Source organism: Oncorhynchus nerka, unplaced genomic scaffold (assembly GCF_034236695.1).
Source record: "Oncorhynchus nerka isolate Pitt River unplaced genomic scaffold, Oner_Uvic_2.0 unplaced_scaffold_1832, whole genome shotgun sequence".
NCBI lineage: Eukaryota > Metazoa > Chordata > Actinopteri > Salmoniformes > Salmonidae > Oncorhynchus > Oncorhynchus nerka.
Window position 1 is genome coordinate 31,439 of NW_027039489.1, and position 11,991 is coordinate 43,429.

Sequence of the window (11,991 nt, forward strand, 5' to 3'; positions counted from 1 at the left end):
CCGTCCCAGTCTCAGGTCTTTTGCAGACTCCATCAGGTTTTCTTCCAGAATGGTCCTGTATTTGGCTCCATCCATCTTCCCATCAATTTTAACCATCTTCCCTGTCCCTGCTGAAGAAAAGCAAGCCCAAACCATGATGCTGCCACCACCATGTTTGACAGTGGGGATGGTGTGTTCAGGGTGATGCACTGTGTTGCTTTTACGCCAAACATAACGTTTTGCATTGTTGCCAAAAAGTTCAATTTTGGTTTCATCTGACCAGAGCACCTTCTTCCACATGTTTGGTGTGTCTCCCAGGTGGCTTGTGGCAAACTTTAAACGACACTTTTGATGGATATCTTTAAGAAATGGCTTTCTTATTGCCACTCTTCCATAAAGGCCAGATTTGTGCAATATACGACTGATTGTTGTCCTATGGACAGAGTCTCTCACCTCAGCTGTAGATCTCTGCAGTTCATCCAGAGTGATCATGGGCCTCTTGGCTGCATCTCTGATCAGTCTTCTCCTTGTATGAGCTGAAAGTTTAGAGGGACGGCAGGTCTTGGTAGATTTGCAGTGGTCTGATACTCCTTCCATTTCAATATTATCGCTTGCACAGTGCTCCTTGGGATGTTTAAAGCTTGGGAAATCTTTTTGTATCCAAATCCGGCTTTAAACTTCTTCACAACAGTATCTCGGACCTGCCTGGTGTGTTCCTTGTTCTTCATGATGCTCTCTGCGCTTTTAACGGACCTCTGAGACTATCACAGTGCAGGTGCATTTATACGGAGACTTGATTACACACAGGTGGATTGTATTTATCATCATTAGTCATTTAGGTCAACATTGGATCATTCAGAGATCCTCACTGAACTTCTGGAGAGAGTTTGCTGCACTGAAAGTAAAGGGGCTGAATAATTTTGCACGCCCAATTTTTCAGTTTATGATTTGTTAAAAAAGTTTGAAATATCCAATAAATGTCGTTCCACTTCATGATTGTGTCCCACTTGTTGTTGATTCTTCACAAAAAAATACAGTTTTATATCCCTCACTAGCTTTAAGCACCAACTGTCAGAGCATCTTACAGATTACTGCACCTGTACATAGCCCACCTATAATTTAGCCCAAACAACTACCTCTTTCCCAACTGTATTTAATTAATTTATTTATTTTGCTCCTTTGCACCCCATTATTTTTCTACTTTGCACATTCTTCCATTGCAAAACTACCATTCCAGTGTTTTATTGTGCTATATTGTATTTACTTTGCCACCATGGCCTTTTTTGCCTTTACCTCCCTTCTCACCTCATTTGAAAAAAAGTAATAAAGTAATCCTTCTCCCCCTCCCCCCCCCCCTTTAAAGACCTAGATGCACTATTGTAAAGTGGCTGTTCCACTGGATGTCATAAGGTGAAAGCACCAATTTGTAAGTCGCTCTGGATAAGAGCGTCTGCTAAATGACTTAAATGTAAATGTAAAATTTGCTCACATTGTATATAGACTTGTTTATACTGTATTATTGACTGTATGTTTGTTTTACTCCATGTGTAACTCTGTGTCGTTGTACCTGTCGAACTGCTTTGCTTTATCTTGGCCAGGTCGTAATTGTAAATGAGAACTTGTTCTCAACTTGCCTACCTGGTTAAATAAAGGTGAAATATATATATATATTTTTTAAATCTTTATGTTTGAAGCCTGAAATGTGGCAAAAGGTCGCAAAGTTCAAGGGGGCCGAATACTTTCGCAAGGCACTGTATGGGTTATGAGGAGCTTTGTGGTAAATCAACACCGTCTTTTGTAATATGACCCACGACCTGCAGAGGCACAGGAGCAGTGTCCCCAGACGACCCGGGAAGAGAATGTACCCACTGTGCAGGACACAGAGATCACCCTTCTCAAGTCTGGAGAAGTCACGTGAGTCTAGAACCTGCGCGCACAGACACAATTGCACACACACAATCACACACACATGTATGTTGGAAATAAAAGCACTACCGTTACAGCTTCCTCTGCCAGTACTTCCTTTTTCCACAATACCTACCCTGATCACGAAACCAAATCCTGGCCAAGACTGCCACTGTATAGTGTGTGAAAACTCAAGTTGTAATCTCAGTCAAATCAATGCCTACTCTTCCTCTGCTATCTGGTTGTGTTTGCAGGCTGGTTGTCCCTCTCAGCATCGAAGACATCTCTCAGTTTGGCGATGGCTCCCGAGAGCTCTTTGTCAAGTCCAGTTGCTACAGTGTGATCAACATTGCCGTGGTCGATTGTGGGCCTACCGTGAGCTGGGTGTTCTCCTCGGAGCCCAAGAGCATCTCTTTCAGCGTGGTATACCGTGAGACCACCGACGTCCCGGTGGAACAGTCCAAGGTAGGACCACTATGGACCAGCTCCGCTCATAGACCAGTGGTCAGTCACTAACCCTGGACCTAAAGAGCAATTGGAGGTACAAGCAGGATTTTGTGCAGTCATCAAGACTAAGATGAGTTGAATCAGGGGCTGTATATATCAAGTGTCTCATAGTAGGAGTGCTGATCTAGGATCAGGTCCCCCCTGTCCATGTAAGCTTGTTCATTATGATCTAAAAGGCAAAACTGATCCTAAATCAGCATTCCTACTGGGAGACGCTTGATACATACTGTGTTAGTGCTGGGCCTGATGCTCTCCAGGGCCGTGATTAGGAGGACTGTTGCTGCAGATTATCCCAGTAGCAAATAATAACCCTCTTTGAGTCTAAATAGTGTAGGATGATGTTGCAACTAGACGCTGATCTTTGGTCAGTTTTGCATTTCCCAAACTAATGTTTAAATTCTGGATTGGGAACGGAAAGATTATTCTAAATCTGTACCTAGGGGAAGCTTCACCCGAGAGCAGTGTAAATGAGAGAGGAGCTCCCCCTGCTGAGAACAGAACTCTTTATTGACCTTTCACCTAAAGTAGAGCAAGCAGCCTGGTGCAGCTCAGGTAGTCCATTGCACTCCAGGGAATTAACTATGGACTAGAGGTCGACCGATTAATAGGCAGGGCTGATTTCAAGTTTTCATAACAATTGGTAATCGACATTTTTGGGCGCCGATTATGACTGATTACATTGCATTCCATGAGGAAACTGCGTGGCAGGCTGACCACCTGTTACGCGAGTGCAGCAAGGAGCCAAGGTAAGTTGCTAGCTAGCATTAAACTTATCTTATAAAAAACAATCAATCTTCACATAATCACTAGTTAACTACACATTGTTAATGATTACTACTAGTTTATCTAGCTGGTCCTGTGTTGCATATAATCAATGCGGTGCCTGTTAATTTATCATCGAACCACAGCCTACTTCGCCAAACGGGGGATTATTTAATAAAAGCGCATTCGCGAAAAAAAGCACAATCGTTGCACGAATGCACCTAACCATAAGCATCAATGCCTTTTTAAAAATCATTACAAAGAAGTATTTTTTTTTTAAATCTGCATATTTAGTTAAAATAAATTCATGTTAGCAGGCAATATTAAACTAGGGAAATTGGGTTACTTCTCTTGCGTTCATTGCACGAGTCAGGGTATATGCAACAATTTGGGCCGCCTGGCTCGTTGTGAACTAATTTGCCAGAATTTTACGTAATTATGGCATAATATTGAAGGTTGTGCAATGTAACAGAAATATTTGGACTTAGAGTTGTCACCCGTTCGATAACGGTTCTGTATTTCACTGAAAGAATAAACGTTTTTCGAAATGATAGTTTCCAGATTTGACCATATTAATGACCAAAGGCTTGTATTTCTGTGTTTATTATATTATAATTAAGTCTATGATTTGATATTTGATAGAGCAGTCTGACTGAGCGGGGGTAGGCGGCAGCAGGCTCATAAGCATTCATTCAAACTTTACTGCGTTTGCCGACAGCTCTTAGCAATGCTTGATTCACACGCGGTTTATAACTTCAACCCTATCAACTCCGGAGCTAATGCTGGCAATACTAAAGTGCCTATTAGAACATCCAATAGTCATAGGTATATGAAATACAAATGGTATAGAGAGAAATAGTCGAGGCATCGTAATTCCAATAACTACAACCTAAAACTTCTTAACTGGGAATATTGAACCTCCAGCTTTCATATGTTCTCATGTTCTGAGCAAGGAACTTAAAACGTTAGCTTTTTTTACATGGCACATATTCCACTTTTACTTTCTTCTCCTGTGTTTTTCCATTATGTAAACCAAATTGAGCATGTTTCATTATTTATTTGAGACTAAATAGATTTTATTTCTGTATTATACTGTATTAAGTTCAAATAAGTGTTCATTGTTCCTTCAGTATTGTTGTAATTGTCATTATTACAAATATATATAAAAACTGTCAGATTAATCGGTATCGTCTTTTTTGGTCCTCCAATAATCGGTATTGGTGTTGAAAAATCATAATCGGTCAACCTCTACTATGGACAGGCCTAAATGTAAATGCTTCTAATGGAAACAATTATGAAAAGCAAAAAGCATAACCATGGTAACAGGTGAAAGGGAACCCTTTAAAGCATGGGTTCCTAAACCTTTTGGGACTACCACCCCATTTTGACATCTGAACATTTTCGAGACCCCACCCATTTGAAAAAAAGTATGTAATTAACAGTCAATGTAAAAAAAATTGGGGCTATGACAGAAAATTGAAAAACATTCTAACAGTATTTCTGATTGTCTTCTCAACTCATGATCCATACTTTTATTGTGGGGATATGACAGTCAATCGCAAATTAGTCTGTTAGTAATCTATCTTATCTCACCACCACTAATGAGATGGGTGTGCTTGATGCATGTCGCGTCAGAGCTTCTCAAAGTCAGGGGGCGTGGTCGACAGTGAGCACCTCATCTCTGCTGTCACATCCAACCTGGATCAGTATTTGGTTTTAATGCAGGTTTTAATGCACTGATAAGAGCTGGCGAAGGGTAGCCTACCATGAGTTTTATGGTGCTTTCAAGACAGCTGGGAACTCTGAAAAATAAGAGGTCAAAACATGACATCAGTGAACTTTATTATTATTATTATTTTATACCCCAATTTTGTGATATCCAATTGGTAGTTACAGTCTTGTCCCATCGCTGCAACTCCCGTGGGGACTAGGGAGAGGTGAAGGTCGAGAGCCATGTGTCCTTGGAAACACGACCCCGCCAAGCCACTCTGCTTCTTGACACAACTGGACACCTTCGAAATTCTTGTCGTAGGAAACACGTACACCTGGCAACCGTGTCAGTGTGCATGCACTCATCCCACCACAGGAGTCGCTAGAGCACGATGGGACAAGGACATCCCGGTCTGCCAGACCTCCCTAACCCATACGACACTGGGTCAATGGAGCCGTGGAGACAGCCTAGAATTGAACGTAATGTGCCAATGTAAACTCAGATTTTTTATCAAACAAAACACATGTATTGTGTAACATGAAGTCCTATGAGTGTCATCTGATGAAGATCATCAAAAGTTAGTGATTAATTTTATCTCTGTTTGTGTTTTTTGTGACTGCTATCTTTGGCTGGAAAAATGGCTGTGTTTATTGTGGCTTGGTGGTGACCTAACATAATTGTTTGTGGTGCTTTTGCTGTAAAAGCACATTTGAAATCGGACACTGCGGTGGGATTAACAACCAGATTACCTTTAAAATGGTATAAAATACATGTATGTTTGAGGAATTTTAATTATGAGATTTCTGTTGTTTTGAATTTGGCGCCCTGCACTTTCACTGGCTGTTGTCATATCATCCGTTAACGGATTTCAGCCCTAAGAAGTTTTTAACTAACTTAACGGTTAAAAAAAGGGTGTTCTTTAGTCTTTCAGTTTTTATTGTTATTCTTATGTTTGTTTTATCCTCTTATGTTTGTTGTGTAATAAATATTTTCTTATTGTCATTGTTTTTTATTTATGTTTTTTGCTGTAACGCTCATTACGTTGCATTATGTTTGATTTGATAGAAGGGTTAAAACTCAAGCAGGGAGTTACATTCTGTTTTTCAGGAACTCAGGCTAGTGGCTGGTGGCTAGTGGCTACAATATGGCAGCAACTACAAAGATGATCCAAATCATCACAGAAAACACTGATTGTTTTTGCTCCAATGCAATGTGTTAGGGATCGCGTTCTGCTTGTGGAACTGCAATATATGTTACAACTGACAATAAATATTTGTGGGAATGTTCGTTTAAATCGTCACGAGGTTTTTATTTCAGCTGTTTAGAAGTAGAGAGAGAGGCTACATCATCATGGTTGAGAAGAGGTTGAGTAAAGACTGAAACGTAAACGGACGGGGGAGAAGTAGCTACATTGTGTGTGTAAAATAACACGAGCAGAACGTGGTCCGGATTCTTAGCTTTGAGAAAGAGGTTTCCATGGGGACAGGAGAGGGCGGGGGCTAAAACTCTCAATAAAATAACTTTTGGTTTTGAATGGTCACCTAAAAGAAGGGCTCCCCCACTTCCCAATTCCCAATTCAATTAACCTATCAGATTACAACAAGACTGAAGATTGGGGCCTCTTTTTGAACATGAGCTTTAATATCTCAAATATAAACGGCTCCACATCGACAATATTATCACTGAGTGTTATAAGCTAGGAATCCATTGACTTATTCTCGTGTTCTCATCTCAGGTGCTGATTCCTCTGACTCGCTGTAACTCTCACAAAGAGACCATCCAAGGCCAGCTGAAAGTCAGGAACCCTGGTCTCTACACTCTCATCTTTGACAACTCCTTCTCAAGGTATGAGACACCACACACCTTTATTATTAGAATGACCCTTGTGGTCAGGCGACACTCTTTACCTCTCCGTGTGCTTGTGTAGAGCAGAACGTTATCCCTTCTCAGCGAACGGTAGGCAAAACAGTCACGTTCTTAACCGTAACCACTTCAAACCCCTTGACCACACTGAAACCCACCTTCTCATAGCAGTGTGCTTCTGTAGAACATCTATCGCTAGCATCAAGTCAGTCTCCAGTTCCCATGTGCCCTTGTGGTGAAGGATGACACAGCTCTCTGAAGCACTGCAGTACTAAAGAAGTTGCTTGTGAGGGTTTCATTTTGTTGCAAAATGTTATATTGTTCTATTTCTTCACTACAACCCTGACAGGTTCATCTCAAAGAAAGTCCTCTACCACTTGACAATCGAGAAGACGATTATATACGATGGGAGTGACTTCTAAGCCTGGATAATGGATACTTACGCAGGGTGAAGGTTATAGTTTTTTTTCAAATGCGTATTTGTTTCTGGATGCCCCACCAAGTACACTATTTTATGTTTGGTTTTGCTCTTTTATATATATATAAAAATATAAAAAAATTGTTGGATCCCTATATTTTTAACACTAATGTTTTTATGTTTTGAGTGTGTTGGTCATGTTTTAGTTAGAGCACAAACACCCTACAGACATGGTGGTTGTTTTGACCTAATGGACTCTTCACATAGAGTATGTGGTGAAACAAACGTACAGATGTAGGGTCTTGATTTGATTACCCTCTTGCAGGAGAACTTTCATGAAATATAAAACCTGTTGTTTATTTGAGGCTTAAAGAGACTTCTAAAGTTTGTTATTTCCACTTTTATATTTCAGACTTGATTTTCCCTTACAAAAATCTATCAAAACATTAAAAAAATGCCCATTAATTATAATCCACATTTTCTGTTGCTGCAGGATTATTTTCCTGCTGTAGCAAACTGGGTCCAAATTTAGATCCTACATCTGTAGGAAAACCAGGAATTCAAAACTTAACCACAGGTGAAGAGTTAAAAGGGTAGCCTTATGAGTTTACTACATGGTCTTGAGAGATAGAGAGGTTATTGTGCACACATTTATACAATGTTATTAGCTATGATTGTTTTCTATCATGGACTAACACAGTGTCCACAAGTAAGATGACATTTATTGAGCAACTGCTCACATTGTAATCACACAATACAGAGGACAATACTGGACAAAATAGCATCTTTTTCATGCTACAAAAACATGAATAATGTTAATAAAACAAGTCCAGCCAGACTACATTATGTTTAGGAGGAGGCAGTTACTTTGTGTCATCCTCAAATGCTGCCAGGCTGAAGGGAAGATAATTGTGTGGGGGGGAAATGGGCACTAAGTAATACACGAGATTGAAAGCTTTGCTACCAATTTCTTGTGTCTGTGGAGCTTTTGAATCCTTCTGTTTAAACGAATTGAACTCAGACTCATGGGTTATACACTATAGAGGAACTCTCTTCGACCGTTAATAGGCTTTCCTCAAGTTTTTCCATAGCTCCAAGATTTCAAATGAAAGACTGCAATATTTATTCTAATGTAAAAAGCACGTGGGGAGCATTTATATCCCAAAAGGATAGTTTTTAAGAAATCAATTTTAAATGGTTTTGATGCAAAAGAATGTTTAATGATAATTTCATTAAGATAACTGCAACATAATAATTTGGTTGTATTGCTTCAAGGTTATATTATACAGCACACTATCAACTAACATGATCTATTACTGTGACCTATAAGCTCAATGTCACTTACTGACAAAGCAAGTGCCAACTTTTGCCTATAGGAGATAAGCTCCCCTTCAAAATAGTTTTGAATTATGTTTTAATTACAAAAGACACATATAAAACTGCACTTTAAAGATAAAAAATTACGATTTTCCAAGTGTGGATTTACACGTGTTTTGCATAGCCAGTTCTTGCTATAGTCCGCATCTTTGAGAATACACTGCTGTGCCCAGGGCTTATACTCTTTTGTGTTTAGGCTATCCTCCCTGAGCACCCCAAGGCATAGTGTAGTACCATGGCAAGCTTATGTTTCTGTAAGGTCTCTTTGGATAAAATCTGGATTGAGCATAACAGCAGGCCTATAGATTATATACCATCATAGGAATATGATTTTGTTATGTTTCGTTATAAGGGATTTTAGAATTTTGTTATAGCCATACATTTTAGATACCGTGTATAAATAGGACCTCTGTTTTTTTTGTTCTTGTAAGGATCCTAAGTGTTGATATTTTCCTTTGTATGTATTATAGTATCTGAAAGCAATAAGGAATGACATCTCAGTCATACCATCAGTCAAGGAGGCGACCAATGTTCTTCACTAATGAAGCCAGCTCTGGGGTGAATTTTCCTTTAGTACAGATCTAGGATGAGCTTCCCCTCCACCAGTCATAACCTTAACCCTTAGTGAGGAAAATTTCAACACTGACCCAAGATCAGATTCTAGGGGCAACTTCACCCTACCTACACCAATGGGGCTCAGTAGCTACATCGAATGCTGCTTTTACAGAGAACTGTTTTCCATTTTTATTGGGAGCTTTTCTTTTGTATTTTATAAGTGGTCTACATGTGTGCAATTTGTATACAAAGCCTCATATTTTCTCTACAGTTTTGCACTTTTGGATGGAATTTAGCAATAATAATGATTTACAATGTCACAAGGAATAGTATTTTGATAGTATTTTCTGGTGTTTGTAAAATAGATTGTGCAGGGAAAGATATCCTATCTTTTTTAAATTAACAAACTGAGGGCTTTCAAGTTTGCCACCAGCATCATGTGACTTCAGTGAAATCCACATGACCCTGTTCTTGATCTATGCATTCACTATGATGTAAAAACATGTACAGTTCAACTTAAAAATAAAGTTTGTTAATGATGTCACTCTCTTCCTCCTCCTAACTCCCCTGTTCCAGGTTGGAAGTCTTTAGCCCTGTTTATATCTGGTGCTGGTATCTGGTGCTAACATGCACTGGGTATAACATGCATCTTGTCCACATTCTGATTGGGCTCACAGTTTTAGACAGAAGTATTCAATTAAGATATGCATTGTGATCAGATCTTCCTTACCACCTACAGAGGATCCATTGTATCTTCTCCATTGACAGGTATCATTGACTTATGGCATCAATAATTGTCGTAAAAAAAATTAAAAAAACATTTTATGTTAAAAGAATATCTGTTAAATAATTTTCTTACAGGGTGGCACCAGGAACTCTGGTCACAATGCAGACACAGTGGACTTATAAGAGACTCATTTCAATACCATGTCTAGACACGACAAACGTAGAACAGATAGTGATGGATCATATCACCCTTGACTTCCGCTTTTGGACATTAACAAGGCAACACTCAATCCAGGCAAAGCGCTTTTTGGGGTTCCAGGCGGGGGGCATTTGATTAATTGTTCAGCAGTTTTATGGCTTGGGAGTAGATGCTATTAAGGAGCCGTTTGGAACTAGACTTGGCGCGCCGGTACCCCTACCTTCATGGAATCATAGACAATCGTATCCACGCAGCTTGGAGGCAGCCGTGACAACAATATGAGGCGAAAATGTGCATTGATGTGTGCGCCAGAGCTACCAGGCCATTAGTGAATCAAGTGCGCATTGTGCTTTAATGTTAATGTATGTATTGATTTCTAATATTAAAATAAAGAGAAAATCAACTGTATACATTCCAGTCTACAGGTGATCTGTCCAAAGTGAAATGACCCTAATTACACCCCACACATGCTTACAGAAATGTCCAATGATGCACAAGAAATGACTGGAATACAATCGGACACTGGGTTTAACGCACATAAGGCGCAGTAAACCCACAATAAAAGTTTACATGGGTAGTGTTAGTTGTGATAATCAAATTTCAGACAGATTCTAGATTCAGTAATGTGACTTTGTAGTGTAGACGGCCGGTGGCACGCGCAGGCTCCGACGCAGCGGAGAGATGGTTTTAGATGCATCTCTCACTGTGGTGGGGAGATAGGTTTTCCGCTACCTTCTTCAGCGCATGTCATTGGAGACTTAATTAAATAGACGGCAGTTCAGTGAGTGGACGGTTTGCTGAGTTGATCTGACGCATTCAAACAGCATCGAACACTCAAAATGCGTGTCCTTCTCTATTGGATTATTTTTCGTGACGTCTTTGGCTCCATCTGTAAGTATTTGAAGTGCTTTCTTCCACAATATGACTTACTGTACACAGATGTTGAGGACCGTATTGTGCATGCATTAGACTCTAAAAGTGTAAACAACTGCCGAAGCATTGACAATTAGGTACACGCATGTATACAGAATAGGTTATCGCCTACATGTTTTGGATAGCTTAAAATGTCACGTGTATGATGAAGAAATACGCTGTGTACAAAACATTAAGAACACACCTGCTCCTTCAATGATATAAACTGACCAGCAGAATTTAGGTGAATGCTATGATCCCTGATTGATGTCCATTGTTAAACCCACTTCAATGAGTGTAGATGAAGGGAGGACACAGGTTAAAGAAGGATTTTTAAGCCTTGAGACAATTGTAACATGGATTGTGTATGTGTGCCATTCAGAGGGTGAATGGGCAAGACAATATTTTAAGTGCCTTTGAACAGGTTATGGTAGTAGGTGCCATGCTCACAGCTTTGTGTCAAGAACTGCAACACTGCTGGGTTTTCATGCTCAACAATTTCAGTGTGTATCAAGGATGGTCCACCACACTCAGTGTACACTTTCATGCATCCCTTTATTTTATTTTTTGAAATATCACACTTGATGTAGCTGTGTATAAAAATATATTTATTTTTATATATATTTTTTTACCCCCTTTTCCTACCCAATTTTGTGGTTACGATCTTGTCTCACCGCTGCAACTCCCAACGGCTTGGGAGAGGTGAAGGTCGAGTCATGCAGCCTCTGAAACGTGATCCGCCAAAACCCGCACTCTTAAACCCACTCGCAACCCGAAACCAGCTGCACCAATGTGTCGAAGGAAACACTGTTCAACTGATGACCGAAGTCAGCCTGAGGCAACCGGCCCACCACAAGGAGTCGCTAGAGCGTGAGGGGAGCCCATTATAATACATTTGAAAGACTGCAAGGAGATAGCTATATCAAATTTGAAGTGTGTGTCTGTACATGTGTTTTGCGTGCGTTTGCGTGTTTGTGAGTGTGGAGGGGTCTCTTCATTGGTGTAATTAAATCCATGGCACGAAAGCCCCATAATGAATGAGTTTGTGCTGACACTGATTGTCTTCTAATAAGCCCT

At 40.0% G+C, this 11,991-nt stretch overlaps 1 protein-coding gene across 1 annotated transcript; it reads left to right on the forward strand.

The window, feature by feature from the left end:
• Window positions 1-1,734: 1,734 nt before the first annotated feature.
• LOC135567758 (FYVE and coiled-coil domain-containing protein 1) lies at window positions 1,735-9,621 on the forward strand. The gene is made up of 5 exons (XM_065014978.1): window positions 1,735-1,756; window positions 1,800-1,893; window positions 2,139-2,349; window positions 6,600-6,709; window positions 7,077-9,621. Exons 1-5 carry the CDS (start codon window positions 1,735-1,737, stop codon window positions 7,147-7,149), a joined length of 510 nt encoding a protein of 169 aa, XP_064871050.1. The 3' UTR covers window positions 7,150-9,621.
• Window positions 9,622-11,991: the final 2,370 nt, after the last annotated feature.

Coding starts and splice junctions, on each gene's coding strand:
- LOC135567758 (XM_065014978.1), top strand. CDS start 1,735: ATGGGTTATGAGGAGCTTTGTG. Junction 1,757..1,799: donor GGGTTATGAGGAGCTTTGTG/GTAAATCAACAC, acceptor CACGACCTGCAG/AGGCACAGGAGCAGTGTCCC. Junction 6,710..7,076: donor TTTGACAACTCCTTCTCAAG/GTATGAGACACC, acceptor CAACCCTGACAG/GTTCATCTCAAAGAAAGTCC.